Source organism: Hippopotamus amphibius, chromosome 10 (assembly GCF_030028045.1).
Source record: "Hippopotamus amphibius kiboko isolate mHipAmp2 chromosome 10, mHipAmp2.hap2, whole genome shotgun sequence".
Classification (NCBI taxonomy): domain Eukaryota; kingdom Metazoa; phylum Chordata; class Mammalia; order Artiodactyla; family Hippopotamidae; genus Hippopotamus; species Hippopotamus amphibius.
In genome coordinates, this window is record NC_080195.1 from 115,948,080 (window position 1) to 115,966,574 (window position 18,495).

The following is an 18,495-nucleotide window of genomic DNA, read 5'->3' on the forward strand; positions in this document are numbered from 1 at the left end:
GGGCGGGCGGCCAGAGGAGGCGGGTGCCCGGACGGCCGTGCCGACCTGCTCCCGCCTCCGCTCTGCTCAGGGCTCCCGGGAACCAGGAGAGACGCTGCCCCGGAAGCTGAAGCTGGTCCTCCGGAGAGAGTTCTGGCCTTCCTTCGAGAACTTGCTGGCGCAGGGCATGGAGGTAGGGCGGCCTTTCTGTTTTGCTCCCACCTGTGTGTCCTGGGCCCTGAGGTGCAGGTTGTGACGGCTGCAGGGAGGGCTGCGTGGAGCTGGGGACGCGCCCCGGCCCACATCCTGCAGTTCCTGGCGGGACCCACGTGGCCGCGGCTGTGGGCCCCTCGCCTTCCCTTCTCTGTCCGGGTTTTCTCCTCCCGAGGTCAAGAGCGGCCACAGCCTCTGCCGCCCTTGGGGCGGCCTGGGGTCCAGCCCACACTCGCTCTTGCCCTGAGCACAGCTGGGCGCAAAGACGTAACTTGCTTTTTCAGTTACTTTGCAAAGGCCGTATTTTTAGGTCCGTGTTTCCACATCCGCCTCCCTCTTTTCCACGACTGCATACTATTTTGTGCCATGATTTATCCAAACGGTCCTCCTAGTGGACATCCGAGACGTTGCTGGTTCTGCCTCTGTCGCATCTCAGGATGAAACAGGCCGTTGCCGACGTCTACGGCTTTGACCTGCAAACCCAGCCGTTTCACGCGGATCGTCCCCTGCAGCCCTCAGGGAGCACCGCCATCTCTCTTTCCTCTACTTTGTGAAAATAATTACACTTCTTTATCTGTTGAGGTGAAATCCAAACAACATAAAACGAACCATTTTGAAGTGAGCAGTTCAACGGCGTTTAGTACGTTGACAACGGGGTGTGGTTCCAGAACATCCCACCACCCCGGAAGGAAACCCGAACCCGTCCATGGTCACTCCCGTCCCCCTCCAGCCCCTGGCAGCCCCGAGGCTGCCGCTGTCTCTGTGGAGTTGCCTGTTCCGGGCGTGTATTGTAGGTGGAATCACACGGCGTGCAGCCTGTGCTGCCTGGCTGCTTTCACTTAGTGTTTTGAGGTTCGCTGGCCCTTTTTAATCCTTCCAGTCCTTTAACACCTGCTGGGTGCCAGGCCAGAGCCCAGGAGGGAGGTGGGTGAGGCCGTCGGCCCCCACGATGTGTCAGTCAAGCTGAAGGCCATGCTGGGGGCAGGTGGACGGGGCAGGGGGCAGAGCCAGGCGGGGCTTGGACACGGTGGACAGCTGTGCTCAGAGCGTCCCAGACCCGACCGGTCGCAGGGAATGCATGGGGCCCCTCCCTCTGGGAGAAAGCCAGGGGGACTTGGGGGCCCATCAGGCGAACCAGCTCACCTGTGCTGCCTCCCAGGTGTACAAAGGCTACGTGGATGATCCAAGGAACACGGACAACGCCTGGGTCGAGACCGTGGCCGTGAGCGTCCACTTCCCAGACCAGAGCGACGCGGAGCTGAAGAGGCTGAATTCTGTACGTGGCCTGGGTCTCAGGCTGTGAGGAATGGGGGGGCTGGGGGCATCGGTGTTCCAGAGGGGCCTCGGGGCCTGCAGGGAGGGGTCTGAGGGGTTCCCAGGCCTGGGGCCAGAGCAGCCAGGACCAGGGTGGGGCTGCAGGGGTCAGAGTCGTGCCCAGAGGGTACCAAGGGGGCAGCCAGGAGAGGCTGGAGGGCAGCAGAGGTGGCTGCGGTGGAGTCGGGGCTGGTCGGGGACCCTAGGGGCCTCCAGGCTCGCACCCGGGGGAGGCTGGTTCACGCGCTTTTGTGGGGATACCGTCCCCTCTACTTAGATCAATCCTACACACCCCTAATCCAGAACTGGGACCGGGAAGTCCCAGGGAACCAAACCTGGGCTGTGTCTGCAGGACGGAAAACCCCCGAATAAGCCGTACCGCCTCTGCCCTCTTTCAAGGGTCTCTAGGGCTTTGCGGGCATTTTCTGATGCGTGCCTGCTCGGTAGAAGGATAAAGTGAGCGGCCGCTGGCCAGGCCTGCAGTAGGGCCGGGAGCCGGGGCGTGGGGTCCCCGCCTCCCCGCTGCCGGCTGCGGGGTCGGAGTGTCTGGGTGGAGGCGGGGCGGTCGGTGGGGAAGTCAGGCTCGACCTCTGTCCTCGCAGCACCTGCACTCCTGCGACACGGGGACGTCCGTCCGGTGGCAGCTGGTGGATCAGCGCATCCCGCTGTACGCCAACCACAAGGCCATCCTCCAGAAGGTGGCCGCCTTGTTTGGGGCCTACTACTGACCCGGGGACGCGGCCCGGGCAGCTCTGCAGGGCCGGCGGGGCCGGTCCATCCACGGCCCACTTGGACCGGCTGCCCCTCACAGCCGGCTCGTGAACTGGGAGGCCTCGGGGAGCCCTGGGAGGAGAGCTGAGCAGGTCACAGGCAGGCTCCAGCCACGGGGCAGGGCCTCGGGGTTGAGGGGGCCACGGGGACCCCGCCGGCCAACACTGCCTCTCTCGAGGCTGTGGGCGGCCCGCGGACGCCGTCCGGGCCACGTCCCGTGAGCAGCACATCCACCCCCAGAGGGGGCGCCGCCCGAGGCCCGCACTTCCCGGAGAGTCGGGCTTCCCCAAGAGGGCCTCCACCGTGACCAACTCGGACCCTCGCCTGGCCTGGGGCAGCGCCCGGTTCCCTCGGCCCCTTCGTGGGGCAGGAGGCCCGGGCAGCTCCCGCGTTCTCCTGAGGCATAGAGGTCTCTGGGTGTGCTGCCCCGGGACCCGGGCGGGAGGATGGAGCAGCATGGGGTTGGGGGGGGCTCTCCTGCACACGGCGCCCCTGCCCCCTCCCCCGACAGCCCAGGGAGGAGCGGGCAGCGGGTGCGGACGGAGGGGCCACCCGGGTCAGCACCGGCGACTCACGGACCGTCAGCACAGCCGTCTGGAGCCGTGGAATGCTGCAAAAGGCCCACGTTAAACCTGCTCCCCCGCCCCCAGCCTCGCCGCCTCTTCTGTGCGTCCTTCAAATAAAGTTAGAGACACGCGCGGTGGTCGGGGGCTGTGTCCGGGCCCACAGCCGAGCTTCCCGGGGCCCGCGGGGTCTCCTGTAGACATCCTGCAGCCCCTCAGGTCCAAACTCACGATTTCTCCTTCAATCAACACCCCCCCTCCCCGCCCCCACACACACACTCCCTCTTCCTCATTTTCCTAGATCCCGGCTCCAGCCCCCAACCTGGGACTCAGCCCCTCGCACCTCCCCTGACCCCCACCCTCGATTTTTATTGGAATCTCATATCCAGCCAAACTAGTGCTCAAGTAGCAGCAGCAAATAAAGACATTTTAGAAGCATAAGGACCCAGAAAATGTGTTCCTCATGCATCCTTTCTGAAAGAATTTCTGAAAGACGAATTACAGAAAAGAAGTAAAGCTTGGGCTGCAGAACAAGGCACCACAGCTGGGACACTCACCTTCTCACAGCTCTGGAGGCTGGGGTGGAGGTCAAGGTGTGGGCACGGTGGTTCCTGGGGAGGGCTCTGCCCTGCTTGTCCACGACTGCCTCGAACTGTGTCCTCAGGTGGTCTTTCCTAGGAGTGTGCAGGGTGGGGGGGCTCTGGTCCCCTCTTACAGGGGCACTAATTCCATCGTGTCGGGGCCCCACCCTTATGGCCTCATTTAACCCTAATTACTTCCTTAGAGGTCCTCCCTCCAAATATGGTCACACTGGAGATTAGGGCTTCAGTGTAGGAATTTTGGGGAGGGACACAAACGTTTAGTCCAACACACACACACACACACACTGAGCTCTGTGGACGCAAAGGAAGCAGTACCACGTATGGCTAAGTTGCACCGTAGTTGAGGCATAACGTAAAGAGAAAATTGAACGCTAGTGTCCTGTTGAAGCCCCAGCTGGTCTTGCCGGATGCCGGCAGAGGGAAGGACGCAGCCAGTCCAGGCACAGGATGGTCTCCTCTCGCTCAGGAGAAGCGAGCAGGTGCTGGGCCGGCACAGTCTGGGAGAGAGACCTGGCGGCGAAGCCCGGGAGCATCTCACAGGCCCCGGGGAACTCACGGCACAGAGACAGAACAACATCAAGCCAGCAGAGGAACCGAACAGAAGGACCAAATCAAGGAAAGAAAAATATCAATAGAAGACAGTTCACATGAAATAAAATGGCAGGAAGTAGTCAAAGCGTGTCAGCAATTACAACACACGCACTGTGAATCTCGCATGGGGATACACAAATGACAACAGGTTTCTCTTCTTTTCTGTGTGTTTTTCTCTGTCACCCCAATGAGACATATACTAGCTGACGACACGGGGGAGTCGTCCTAGCAAGCGCTCTCGAACGGAAAGCTGCGGGCGCAGGTGCAGCGGGGGACAGGGGCCCAGGCTCACGCGTGTCCTTTCGAGGACGTGGGGGGGTATGTGAGGGGGAGAAGGTACAAATCCAGGAGGAAGGCAGCACGCGGGAGCTGCGGCCCACCTGGCACCACACCTTTTTAACTGTACAGTGCAAAATGCACAGCAGTCCAAGGAGAAATGGGCACACTCACAGTAATGTTTAAGATATTTCTCTCAGAAATCAAGGAATCACAGGGCAAAAAAGAAAAATAGGGCAGAATTTGAATAATGCCATCAACAGGATGGAAGTCACCCTGTGCGGCGTGTGTGTGCGTGTTTACCTACATGTTATGCGTGTGTATTTATACGTAAACACAGGTTATACACTATACATATTATAATGGACAGTTATGTAACATATACACATTATATATATAAAATAGTAATTATACTTATTATAATATATACATATATTTATACATTTGTTTGCATGTAAATCACGTGCAATATGTGTCTTTAGGTACACTGTGTGTAACATGTATTTACATTTGTGTAACAAATGATGTGTTCTACGCGCATATATGTACACACCGTCTATGTTGTGTGTGTGGTGTTGTACCCGCCCCAACAACACAGCCCAGAGGAGTCACGTGTTCTCAGACACGGAACTTCCTCGGAAGTGTGCGTCACCCCCGAGGGGATCTCCGCAAGTTTCCAAGGCAGCGCCATCCGGGGGCCACACTCCGCCCGCCGCGTCGGAAGAGTAACATCAGGACGCGGACGCGCACCGGAGGAGGGCAGCAAATACGTCAGTGGTTCCCGGTGCCTCCACGGACGTGAGTGGCCGTCCCCCGGCCAGCTCGGAGGGCGCTGAGGCGGCGTCCAGGGTGGGACACTGTGGCACCCCCGCCCGGGCCCTCCCTGGGGGGCTTCTGTCCTCACTCTGGAGCCTCTCGTTTCCCGGGCAGGAGGACCAGTGGGGAGCAGCTGTGTCTCTACTGGGGGAGGGGACACTCTCCCCGAGTCTCTGGTCGGCTCTAGGACCAGGGCCACCACTGCTGCCCGGGATTTGGGGCAAGAGAGTCCTGCGGGCTGGGCGCTGCCTGGGACAGCCGAGGCGGGGGGCTGCACGTGCTTCCACGCCCTCCACCTCCCGCCCGAGACCTGCACCCTCCCGGGGGGCGGCCAGAAGGAGACAGAGAGAGGGTCTCGGGTCATGGCCCCAGGGGTGTGGCTGGACGTCTCAGGAAGGAACAGTCAGGACCTTAAACGCACTTATTCGAAAATCAAAAGAGTGAAAGTAAATTATCTGAGGTTATGACTCAAGAAGCTCAAAAAATAGCGACAGCGTCGACAAGACCTCAGGGCTCAGACAGGGGGCTAAATCAGAATTTAATGAAAGAGGGAAAATGAAGAGCTGTTACGGTGAATACATTCAAAACTCGGTTCTTGAAAAAGAGCGAGAAAACGGATGAGACTTGGACGAGAGGAAGAGTGCGCGTCCTGGCTGGCGGTGGGGGGGCTGGGAGGCGGGGGACGGGGGCGACGGGCCCGAAATCCCAGGAGAACTCCTGGGTGAGGAGCAGGCGGCCTCCGCGTCCCTGGGAGACGGGCAGCCCTCCGCTCCTGCATCGAACCCCGAATCCCGCGGCAAAGAGTGTGCCCCCTCAGGTTCTGAGGGGCTCAGGAAGGACGCGGGGAGCTGGGCCCTAGCTGCTCAGGCCCAGTGCTCGGGAAGCAGCGTCAGGGTTTTTTTGGTTTGTGTTTTGTTTTTGGGGGGTTTTTTTGGTTTTCCAGTCTGGCTTTTCAAGATCAGATGAGCTGTCCAGGAATTCCGGCAGATCCAGGGAGTCGGGGCGCGTAGGAGGAGGCTGAGTCTGGGCCAAGCTGGGGAGTGCCTTTTCCAAAGGCAGTCCATCCATCGAGGTTCCTTGGCGAGCTCAGGCCCTGCCTCTGCGGCTCTGGGCAGCAGGCGGGCTCCGTCAAAGGGCCCTGGCTCCAGACCCTACCCACGAGCTGGCTGCAGTCAGCAGAGCCCGGCAGGCCCGGGGTTCTGTCTGAGGGTCCCCACAGCTGGGCGAGGGCAGGAGGCAAGGCCGGCTGGGGCCAGCATGGAGGCCAGGGCAGCTGACGGCCGCACGGGTGACTGTGGACGGGCAGGCGGGAGAGCAGGGCGGCCAGGATGTTCCATTTGTCCCCCGCACGGTGGCTGCAGTCGGCTCTGCTCCTCCCGGCTCCTCCCAGGGAGATGTACTCAGGCCTCGCTAGCACCGCAGCCTCGCTGGTGGGGAAACAATTACCGGGTCGGAGCAGCGTTTCTCCCTGGGGTCAGGAGGCCTGGATTCTGGGTGGAGAAATGGGTGAGATAATCATCCCGGAGCCCAGTACCAGTTCTAAGGGTGGATACGGTGGCAGACCACGTGGTCAGGATGGCGTTGGCAGGTTTCTGGTGTTTCTGCGAGCAGGCTGGTGGTCCGGAGTGGACACTGAGCCAGGCTCTTGCGGGGTCCGCGGCCTGGGCCTGGCCGGCTCCTGTGGAGCCCCCAACACCATCACCTAGTGAGGCCGCGGGCCTGCGAGGACCAGGAGGGCCACAGGAGCCCCGAGTGGACCCATCCCTGCATCCACCCATCCCTGTACTCACCACCTGCCCGTGTAACCATCTGTGAACACACACGTGGCCAGCACGCCACTGGTTCCTTTTAGTGACGAGTTACATGCCCTCAGTCACCCGCCCACATGGGAAGCGTGAGCAGCTTGGTGGGTTTTTTACTTATGTTGACGACCAGCACCCAGATCAAGACACAGGACGCGCAGCCCCAGAAGCCCCCTCAAGCCCCTTCCTGCCCTGCCTCCACCGCCAAAGAGCGTTCTTGAATGTTCCATAAGGGGAAGCCATGGCGTGGGCTCAGTGCCGGCCCCTCCCCCATCGCATGCTGTCTGGATTCGCCTGCATCCACACTGCAGTTTCGGGTGGTGACCACATTCCTGTGTTTAACTTAAGTATTAAAGATATTCCATAATTTGGGCTCCCCTCTCCAACCTGCTATACAGTAACACAGCGGCAGCTTCACGGCTCATCTTATTTTATTCCCTTTAAAAGATAGTTGAGGGTAAGATTTTAGGGGCTCCTACACACGTGGACGTCCACTGCATGGCCGGGGGCAGCACACCCTGCAGGGCTCCGACCCTGTGTGGCAGGTGGTCTGACGTGACCGACAGAGATGGGGACGAGACGTGACAGCCGACACCACCCCCTAAAGCAGCCACTGACATAGCAGCAAAGAGTCCCAGCGAGGAGTCAACTAACCATCGTAAATGGGCTCAAAACAGACTCAGTGCAGAAGGAGGTAGGAAGAGAGGAAAAGGGGACAAAGCAGAGTGACAATTGGGGCAGACACAGAGGACAGACGGGCTCTTCCGCCTCCCATCGCCCTGTGGATGTGGTCCCCAGGCCGTCACCTGCACCCCGGCCGTGTGTGCCCCACTTTCCCCACTGGGCCCGGGGCTATTCCAGGATCCCACATCCCATTTAGCTGCTATTTCTCCTTAGTTCTTCCAGTCTGTAACAGTGACTCAGTCTTTTCTTGTCTTTTATGATCTTTCCATTTGGGAAGCGTACTGATCAGTCACTTTGCATAAAATGCCTTTCAGTTTGGGTGTGTCTGACGTGTTCTTGCATTTGGAAAGAGATTGTGCATTTCTGGCAAGTGATGCTGTGTCTTTCTCAGTCCGTGGTCTTAGAGGCTACGTGAGGTCAGTCTGTCTTATTACTGATGATATTAACCTTGGTCACATATGTAAAGGTAGTTTCTGCTGGGTTTCTTCACCGTAAAGCTATTATTTTCCCCTTGCAGTTAATAAGTATATGGAGGACAAAACTTTGATGCTGTGGAAATCCTGAAGGAAATGAAATATAAAAACATAGGGGGTTGGGCTTCCTTGGTGGTGCAGTGGTTAAGGATCTGCCTGCCAATGCAGGGGACACGGGTTCGATCCCTGGTCGGGGAAGATCCCACATACTGCAGAGCAACTAAGCCTGTGCACCACAACTACTGAGCCTGCGCTCTAGAGCCCACGAGCCACAACTGCTGAGCCTGCATGCTGCAACTACTGAAGCCCATGTGCCTACAGCCTGTGCTCCACAGCAAGAGAAGCCACTGCAATGAGAAGCCCATGCACCGCAACAAAGACCCAACACAGCCAATAAAAAAGAAAATAAGGTAATTTATAAAAAACAAAACAAAACACTAACAGTCAGTGGCAGAGATTAAATTTTAACTGTTTAAAAAAATTAAAAAAAAATAGGAGGTTAAAAGCAAAAGGATGAAGGAAGATACCCATGCTAACCCATCACAGGAGAGCTAGAGTGGCCGTTAGTGTCAGAAACGCAGAATTCTAGGGAAAGAATCTGGGGATAAGGAGGCTCTTCTCATAATGATAAAGTGGTCAATTAATCAAGAGGATACTAATGTGAATACAAGGCTTCAAAATGTGTGAAGCAAAAACTGATAGGACTGCAAGGAGTAACAGACGTCTCTCAGGAACCTCAGTGCCCCTCTCTCGACAATTAAGTAGCAAGTAGATGGAGAATTAGTAATCACACCATCATCAGACTTGACTTCATCAGCATTTAGAGAACATTCCACTGAGTAACAGAACACACATTTAAGCACACACACAACAATTATTAACACAGGCCACATTCTGGTCCATAAAATAAGTGTCAATAAATTTAAAAGGATCCAAAGCATACAATGTATGTTCTCTAACCACAGTGGATTCAAATTAACAATCAAAAGCAGAATAATCTCTGCAAAATCCTCAAATATCTGGAATTGAAATAATACACTTCTAAACCCATGGGTCAAAAAGAAATCAAAAGGTACCTTTGAAAATATTTCAAACTTAATGAACATGAAACTACAACATATCAGAGTTTTGGGGTTGCCGCTAGAGCAAGACTTAGAGGGAAATTTACATGCCTGTGCAGGCACATCTTGTTTTACTGCACTTTGCAAATATTGTGTCTTTAACAAATTGAAGGTTTGTGGCAACCCTGAGTCGGGCTAGTCTATTGGCACCATTTTTCCAACAGCATTTGCTCACTTTGTATCTCTGTCACATTTTGCTAATTCTTGTGATATTTCAAACTTTTTCATTGCTATTACACCTGTTACAATGATCAGTGATCAGTAATCTTTGGTGTTGCTACTAGGGCTCAGTTGATGGTTACCATTTTTATTTTAGCAATAAGGTATTTTAAAATTAAGCGTATACACATTGTTTTTTTTAGACATAATGCTATTGCACACTTCACAGGCTACAGTATAATGTAAACATAACCTTTATATATACTGGGAAACCAGAGATTTATCTTGATATTTATTTTATTGCAGTAGTCTGGACCTGAACCTGCAATATCTCTGAGGTATACCCATAGTAGAGAAGAAGAAAGGTCTCAAATCAGTGACCTCAGCTTCTACTTAAGATACTAGAAAAAGAAGAGAAAATTAATATAAGTAAAAGATCAGAGTAGAAGTCAATGGGGGAAAAAAGGAAAAAGAGAAATATATGAAACTAAGAACTCATTCTTTGAGATTATCAGTAAAATTGATGAACTTCTATACTGACTGCTTAGGAAAAGAAAAGAGAGAAGACACAAAGTACCAACATCAGAAATGAAAGAGGTGACATCACTTCATACTCTATATTGAAAGGACGAACAATTTTATGCTGATCTTATGCTGAATCAACAAATTCGATGAAATGGGCAATTTCTTGAGAGATACAAACTATAATATTCAGTCAAAGAAAAAAAAATCAGCAACTCTGTGTCTATTAAATAATTCAAGAGCATATAAAAATAATAAATCACAAACAAGTGAGATTTATTCCAAGAACACAATGTTGATTTAACACTTGAAAATCAATCAATCTAGTCCTCCATATTAACAGACTAATAAAAAATATTCTTGATAGGTATAGGAAAAAGATTTCACAAAATCCAGCATCCATTCCTGATAAAAACTCTCAGCAAACTAGTAACTGAAGGAAGCTTTCTTATGCTGATAAGGACAGCTACAAAACCCTACAGTCAACATTATTCTTAATGGTGAAAGACTGAATGTTTCCCCCTAAGGTCAGGAGGAACAAGCATATCTGCTCTCACTCCTCCTATTTGGTATTGAACTAGGGCTCTAGCCAACACAACTAGGCATGAAAATGAAGTGAAAGACATTCAGACTGGGAAGAAAGAAGTAATACTCTTTTTATTTACAGATAACATGATTGTATATGTAGATAATCCTAAGGCATCTATTAAAAAGTTACTAGAACTAATGGGTTCAGCAAAGTTCAGATAAGTATACAAAAATCAATTTTATTTCTATATATTAGCATTTAACAGAGATATATTGAATTTAAAATACCATTTACAATAACATTAAAAAAATCAGAGATAAATCTGACAAAAGATGTGTGAGATCTGTAAACCCAAAACTATAAAACACACAAACAAGAGAAATAAAAGAAGTTCTAAATAAATGAGAAGATATACCATGTTCATGGATTGGAATATTCAATATTGTCAAGAGGTTAATTCCCTGAAACTGACTTGTAGATTCACTGCAATCCCAAACAAAATCCCACTAGGCTTTTTTGGTAGAAGTTGTCAAGCTGATTCTAAAATTCATGAGGCGATGCAAAGGATCTTGGATGACCAAAAGAACTGTATGAAAGAACAAAGTTGGAAGAATCATATCTCACACCATACACCAAAACTAACTCAAAATGGATGATAGACTCACATGCAAAATGTAAGTGCGATAGGTAAGATTTCTTACATATGACACCAGAAGGATAAGCTATAAAAAATTAAGAGAATAAAAAGACAACCCACAGAATCAGAAAAAATATATACAGATCACATGTCTGATAAAGTATTTGTATCCACAATATACAAAGAATTCTCAGAGCTCAACAATAAGAAAACAACTCAGTGAAAAGTGGGTAAAAGACTTAAACAGAACACTTCCTTAAAGAAGATAGACAGACTGCAAACAAACAGATGAAAAGACACTCAAACCATGAGTGAAATACAAATTAAAACCACAATGATACACCCCTGCACACCTATTAGAACATCTAAAATTGAAAAGAGCGACCGTACCAGGTGCTGGTGAAGACATGGAACATGCACAGCACAGGCATGTAAAACCGTACAGTCGCTTTGGCAGTTTCTTAAAAGTCAAACATAAGCTACCACATGATCCAGCCATTCCACTCCCAGATATTTACCTGAGAGAAATAGGACTGTTGGTCCAGACCAAGGCTGTACACAATGTCCACATCAGCTCTATTTGTAATAGCCAACAACTGGAAACAACCCAAGTCTCCACGAGCAGGTGAGTGGACATACGAACTGCAGCATTCGGGCAATGTCTCATTACTCAGCACTAAAAGGAACAACCAGTGACAAACGCATCAGCGCCTGGTGAACCCAAATTAATTATGCGGAGCGAGAGAGGCTAGACAAAACGCACACACCCACGATTCCACTTACATAAACTACGGGAAATGCAAACTGATCTCCTGACAGAGCAGCTGCGTGCTTACCTGGTGATGGATCCGAGGGGATGGATTGCAAACGGGAAACTGGGGTATTTACTACTTTGATTGCGGGGATGGTTTCACGGGTGTAGACAAACGTCTAAGCGTATCAGATTTGAACATGTGGCTTGTATAACAAGTGCGCCACAATAAAGCTGTTATAATAAAAAAAACCCTTAAATGTCCGGATGCCCACATTCCCCACGCCCCTCGGGATGCCCATGCACGGACCCTAAGACGCGGGATGGAGGGTGGGGCTGGGGACGGGGGGCGGGCGGGAGGCCTAACCCCATCCACGCTTCAGCGGCCGCTGGCACCTGACCTGCGAGGGACGCGCCGCAGGTCTTCGCGCTGACCGAGGGTCTGCAACCTGCCCGCGCCCCCCGCGTGCCCCCATCCTGACGCCAGAGCCGGAGGAGGCGCAGGACACGGGCAGGGGCGGGGCTATGGGGGGGGGGTCCCTTCGGCCCCGCCCACGTCCCCGCCCACAGGCCATGAGACACGCCCCCGGCTAAAATCCTGCTCCCAGGCCCGCCCCACGCCTTCCCACAGGCTACACCCCGGGCCCCGCCCAAGCCCCGCCCCTCGCCCTCAGAACCCCTCCCCCCACCGTCCAGGGCCCGCCCCACCCAAGGCGCCGGCCAGACCCCGCCTAGGCCCCGCCCTCACTCTTCGAGCCCCCGCGCTGTCCTGGCCGCGTCCTGCCGCCCAGGCTCCGCCCAGGCCCCGTCCCCAACCCGCGGCCCCGCGCCGCGCGGGCCCCGCCCCGGCCCGGACTCCGCCCCGCCCCGGACCCCGCCCCTGGCCCGCAGGCCCCGCCCCGCGAGCGCAGGCCAAGCGGCGCGGGTCCCGAGCGGCCGCGGACGTGGGCTCCGGCCTCCGGGTCGCCGGCGCGCCCGGGCGTGGCGCCGGCTCGGGCTCCGAGCGGCAGGGCGCCTCGCGCACGGCGGCCTCCCGGCGCGGCCGCGCAGGTAAAGCTCCCGCCCCGTCCCGGAGCGTGGACACCCCCCCTCCCCCGCCCATGCCCCGCCCCGGGGCCCGGGGGTCCCCGGCGTCCGGGGCCCGGGGTCCCGAGGTACGAGGGGTGGGGTCCCCGGGGCCCGAGCCCCGCCCGCCAGGCCCCGCGCGGCCCCGCCGCTCCACGCCCAGCGCGGGCCCGCGCCCGGGGCTTGGCTTTTCCCTTTTCTCGGTGCCCTTCTTTTCTCACACGTGACTGAAATAAAAGGCGCCGACCCTGGTGCGGGCGCGGGCGGTCGTTCCCACTAGGACCCACAGGGAAGAGCTTTAACATGACCGTTGCCGGAGGGAGTGTCACAGCTGGCCGAGCGCCGAGCGTCTGACAGCAGCCTGGCCCCGGGGATGAGGGTGCCGGCTCGCCCCTGCGCTCCAGGTGCTCCGGAAGACCCTGCAGCCCAGGCTCCCCGCTTTCCAGCCCCGAGCAGCTAGGAGGGGTGGACTCCCACTACCCGGCGCGGCCCAAGCCCCTGACCCCCAAGGCGAGCGGTGGGCGTGTCCAGGGCAGGAGGGCAGGGGGGCAGGGTTCTCGGACCGCTTTGCGGGGCACCAACCCCCAGCCAGCGGTCAGCACAACCTTGCTCTCCTGGGTGGCCCTGGGAATCTCCAGGGGCAAGTGGCAGAGACCCCCGCTGGTCCGGTGTGTCCGTTTGGCTGTGACATCTCCCCCAAAGTCACCGTGTGCGCCCGGGGCCCCAGCCGGACCACCGCTGGCAGTGCTGATTGCTCCCCCCTTTCAGAACCGAGAGAGAACGCCGTCCTTCCTGGCTCCGAGGAAGGAGAGTTTACGTCTGGGGGATGGTCCCTCGCGCAGCAGCGACCCGGGAGTGTGGAAGCGTGTGGACCCCGCGCTGAGGGAGAGCCGCGTGCCGTCTGTCCCCAGGCGGCCAGGATGGGCCCCGTGGGCAGACAGAGCCCCGCCTCCCTGCCGGTCCCCACGGGAGGGTCTTGCCTCCTCCTCCTCTTCTGCCTGCGGTTGGGCGCCTCTTGCCCGCAGAGCTGCCAGTGCCCTGACCACGCTGGGGCCGTGGCCGTCCACTGCAGTGGGAGGGGCCTGCAGGAGATCCCCAAGGACATCCCCGCTGACACCGTGCTCCTGAAGCTTGACGCCAACAAGATTGCCCGCATCCCCAACGGGGCCTTCCAGCACCTGAACCAGCTGCGAGAGCTGGACCTGTCTCAGAACGCCATCGAGACCATCGGCCCCGCGGCCTTCTCGGGCCTGGCCGGGGGCCTGCGGCTGCTGGACCTGTCCCACAATCGCATCCGCAGGATCCCCAAGGACGCCCTGGGCAAGCTCAGCGCCAAGATCCGCCTGTCCCACAACCCCCTGCACTGCGAGTGCGCCCTGCAGGAGGCGCTGTGGGAGCTGAAGCTGGACCCTGACTCGGTGGACGAGATCGCCTGCCACACCTCGGTGCAGGAGGAGTACGTGGGCAAGCCGTTGATCCAGGCTCTGGACTCTGGCGTCAGCTTCTGCAGCGTCCACCACAAGACCACCGACGTGGCCATGCTGGTCACCATGTTTGGCTGGTTCGCCATGGTGATCACCTACATCGTGTACTACGTGCGCCAGAACCAGGAGGACGCCAGGAGGCACCTGGAGTACCTGAAGTCCCTGCCCAGCACCCCTGTGTCCAAGGACCCCATCAGCCCTGCGCCCTAGGGCCCACTGGCTCGAGCAGGCCGAAGCCCACCTGCCTCCCGTCACTTTTGTAGCAGATGGTGACCGAGTCCTGCCTTTGATGTTCCCCCGGTGAGGTGGTGACACGGCTGCTTCTGTCCAGTGTTTCGCTCCTACAGAGCACTGTCCATAGGGCATCTAGTTGCTGCAACACCTCCAGGTCAGGCAATTTTACCATCAGACCCACTGACGGATGGGGACACAGGCTTAGAGAAATGGAAGGTCGCGGCCAGGAAGTGATCCAGTTGGGATGTAACACCAGGCCGTCCATCCTGACATGTCCCTTCCGCGCTGGAAGCTTGTCCCGCGGGGCGCCCGTGGGGTGGATGAGTGTGCAGAGAAGGAGGGGCGTGTGCCCGTGAGGGAGGCTCCCCGAAGAGCCTTGGTGCGTCTTGTCGGTTGAAGGCCCAGGTCGTCCTGCGCTGTGGAGCTGGTTTGCCTTCGCTGCCCCAGTGTTTCCTGAACACATCTAACTGCATGGTTCCTTCCAGAGCCAAGTGGTAGAGACAGGGTTTTTCTAGGGAGGTAAGTGGACCATGTAACCTTTGAACAACTTTGTTTATTCTCAGAATGTTTGTTAAGAGTAACACGTACCAAAATTTCAGTTCAGCGAGAAGGAAAAACAGAAACCCAAAACCAAAAAAAGTTAACCATGGAGAGGACCTGAGAAAGGTCCAGAGTGGCTCATCGGGGGCCGTGATCGCAGCCAGACGAGTGTGGCCCTGCCCCATTCCTGCCCCGCCGGCTCTGCCCCGCCCGGGGAGCCCGTCATCTTGGGTCGCGACGTGCCTTGCTTTTCTACTCCCTGAGCAGCTCCTTTCCAGTGGACAGGAGGACCCATGTCTGACGTTTCAAGGCTGATCAGCGGGCTGCTTCCTTGCCTCCAGGAGCAGGGACTCTCTCTCTCCTTCTCAGCTTTGCTGCCAGGAATCCCAGAGCTACTTTTCTGCTCCGTTTTCTTACCTAATTCACGTTCAGGGTAGACTTTACCTTCACCCATGTTACCCTGATCTGTCTTTCCAGTTTTATTTTTTACGGTCTTTTTTATGAGTGTTTATATTTTAAACTACTTCAGATATTTAGGGGGGACGCAAGATAGGGGTACATTGCTCATGGATCTAAAGTGTAAAGGACAGATGCTTAGAAAGGGTAAAGGCGGAGGGAGGCTTGTACTTGGAAAGCGTCGTGTGACCGGCAGCGGGAAACACATTTATGCGCTGACCCGGAGACGCCGCGCGCAGCCGTGGGACCCGCAGCTGCGGCAGAGACCTGAAAGGCACAGCGCAACAAGGTCATGGTTTTTCAGTTGGTGCATTAAAAAGAAACGACCAACAGATGCCAGTACCCCCCACACCCCACTTGGGTGCGTGAACGGGGGGCTCTGTGCTGCAAGAGTGCGGTGGGCGCTTCTCTGCCCGCCACCCAGACCAGTGGCGCGGGCGTGGGAGGCAGGGCCCAGACGAGGCTGCAAACGATGGCATCCTCAGGAAACCGACGTGCCCCCCCCTCCCCAGGAGAACTAGAGCCAGGCGGCCAGCCGGGCGCCGGTCCACGTGTGGGACAGACGCCGTGGGGGCAGGTAAGTGTGGCTGCCGGCTGCCCCGCGGGACACGGGCTCCATGGGTGAATTGGGCCCCACGTCCCTATCCATCGGGGTGCGCATGTGGGGAGAGGGGTCCTGCCACACAAGGAGCCCACCCGGCGGGTTTGCCCGATGGACGTGACCCTGAGTCCCTGGGTCAGGGGAAGAGAGCGGACTGAGGCCTGGGTGGAGGTAGGGGCAGGTGTCAGGGTCCTGCCTCTGCGGCTCGCGTCCTGTAGGTGCCGGCCAGCCTGGGCACTTTGGGGCGGGGGCCTCACCTGGCTGCCAGGGAACTCTTCATTTGCTCTTACACAGACTCAGCCCAGAGCCTGATGCCACCCAGATGCTCTTCTGGGGGCACGCAGGGAGCGAGCGGGGCTTCTCCCCCCTCAGCCTTTGCTGGCACCCAGCGCCCAGGTGGCCTTCCTCCAGGCGGGGCCTGCTGGGGAGAGGAAGTGGGCCCAGGGCCCCGGAGGACCCGCTCCCTCTCATCCTGAGTCCAGAGTCGAGGAGCTGCCAGGCCCTCCTGGCCTTTCTGGGCTGCTCACCCCTCCTGGAGTTTCCCGGGAGAGGACACCTCCCTCCCCAGACCAGCAGGATCCCAGCTCCAGGACCTGGAAGCTCCTTCATGCTCTTGGGAGCTCTTGTCCCTGGTGCCTGGGAGCCCAGCACCCCCCTCGCCCCTTTTCCCCTCCCTCCTTTTTTGTGTCTTCCCCTCCCCTCCCCTAAGGGACTTCTGAAGACGTGCCCTGCCTGGGCCCAGCCCGTTCCTTGCTCCCCTGGGTGCGTGCAGACCCCTGGACCCCCCACCCCCGTGGGCCCTCGGGCTGACCCCCCACCCTCACCCTGGGCCCTGGGCCTGTCTTCTAGTTCCGCAGAGGCTGGGGTCAAGCCGGCCCCATCCAGGGGACCAGTGTTGACAGTGGTGGGGACATGGCAAAGGGGGTGCCTCAGTCGGGGGGGGGTGGGGTGGCCCCTGGCTCTCAAAGTCCCAGTGGGAGGCCTCAAAGAGCTGCACGCACACGGCCCCACTTCTGCAAAACCCCTTCTGCCTTGGGAGTTAGCCCTTCACAGGGTCTGGGGGTCAGGGCAGGATGACTCTGGGGTTCCTGTGGGGCACAGGGACGGCATAAATGGAGTGACGGCGGGGCTGCTCATCCTTCCCGTGGGAGCTGGAGGAGCTAGAGGGGAGGGGAGGGGCAGTGAGGGCTCGCGGGACCCCTTGGGAGCCCCGTCCCCCTGCCCAGCCGCTCCGGGCTGGAGTGAGACCTCCTCCTCTCTGGGTCCCCGGCCTCACCGTGGACGGTCCCCTTGGAAACCAGAGCCCCACCCTGACCCTGACCCTAGGAGGGGACGCCCCACACTCACAGCCTCCTGAGGCCCCCCCTCCCTTCCTCTGGACGTGGGGGCCCCCAGATACCCATGGCCGCTCCTGTGGGTGGTCCCACGGTGGGGGATGCGCGGACGTACTGCTGAGCCCCCGGCACAGCCGTCCTGACACACACAGGCTGTCTGTCCCTGGTGGGCTGGGCCCCCAGCTCTGCTGCAGAGACGCGCCAGGCTCCTCTGCGAGGCTGCCGGGCGGTGGGGGGCCTTGAGGCTGGGGCTGGGAGGGAGGCGCTGGTGGCCTCAGACGGGATGGTGAGATGGCCCCCCTCCTGGAAGGGCCCCGATGCGGGGGCGTCGGCCCTAAAGGCCGGAACCAGGGACCGTCCTCCACCGCAGGGCCCCAGTCCCCCAGTCCACCTGCAGGGAGGGTGGATGACAGTTTTAAACTGGACATGGGACTGGGGTTAAACATGCATGCGTTTTTCTTAAGGAAAGTTGCCCAGACAGGAGGTGGGCCCCAGCGGAGGGGGTTAGGGCAGGGCCTGCACAGCGCAAAGCCGCGCCGGTTCAGCTCCACGCCGGTCGTCGCATGCACCCTGAGGTCTAAGAGACGTGTCGTGTGGACTCCCCATCCGACGGGGGTCCAAGTGAGGCCAGCCACCTGGACGGCTCCTCCCAGCTGGTCAGCCGGATGCTGCGGTGTTGGCATAGTCGGGGCAGGAGCCCGTGGAGCCACCTTCCCGGGAGCTCTGGGCAGAAGAGCGGGGCACAGGCCCTGGGCGTTCCCGGGGCACCCTCCCCGGGGCGGGCGCTGTGCCCGGCCTGCCCTGCCGGCCTGCCTCCCGGCCTGGCGCCCCCGCCTCTCCTGAAGCCGGTTCTCCAAAATGCGTTTGCACGAGACTTGGATCCTGGACTGAGCTCCCTGGGGAAGAGGCCTGCAGAGTGGGAGGGGTGGGGTGTTGTGGACTCACGGCAGCTCTCTGCCACGGCAGGAGCCTGGGGTG

The 18,495-nt window shown here is 57.4% G+C and overlaps 2 protein-coding genes across 7 annotated transcripts in view; both read left to right on the plus strand.

The window, feature by feature from the left end:
• Positions 1-3,284, plus strand: part of TRPM2 (transient receptor potential cation channel subfamily M member 2) — a 44,222-nt gene extending 40,938 nt beyond the window's left edge. For all 5 annotated transcript variants that reach the window (XM_057697832.1, XM_057697833.1, XM_057697834.1 and 2 more), the window contains 3 exons: positions 71-172; positions 1,352-1,468; positions 2,109-3,284. In XM_057697832.1, coding sequence (XP_057553815.1) covers positions 71-172; positions 1,352-1,468; positions 2,109-2,234 — 345 coding nt within the window. In that variant the 3' untranslated portion in view covers positions 2,235-3,284. The remainder of the gene's footprint in view (positions 1-70; positions 173-1,351; positions 1,469-2,108) is intronic.
• Positions 3,285-13,788: 10,504 nt separating this feature from the next.
• LRRC3 (leucine rich repeat containing 3) lies at positions 13,789-16,336 on the plus strand. Of its 2 annotated transcripts, none has more exons than XM_057697470.1 (2): positions 13,789-15,105; positions 16,095-16,336. In XM_057697470.1, exon 1 carries the CDS (start codon positions 13,789-13,791, stop codon positions 14,560-14,562), a length of 774 nt encoding a protein of 257 aa, XP_057553453.1. In that variant the 3' UTR covers positions 14,563-15,105; positions 16,095-16,336. The 2 variants fall into 2 exon arrangements, with proteins under 2 accessions (XP_057553453.1, XP_057553454.1); XM_057697471.1 differs by having other exon boundaries at positions 13,789-14,740; positions 14,986-16,336.
• The last annotated feature ends 2,159 nt before the right edge of the window (positions 16,337-18,495 follow it).

Bases quoted from the DNA above. Each gene is read 5' to 3' on its own strand.
- LRRC3 (XM_057697470.1), top strand. From the start codon at position 13,789: ATGGGCCCCGTGGGCAGACAGAGCCCCGCCTCCCTGCCGGTCCCCACG.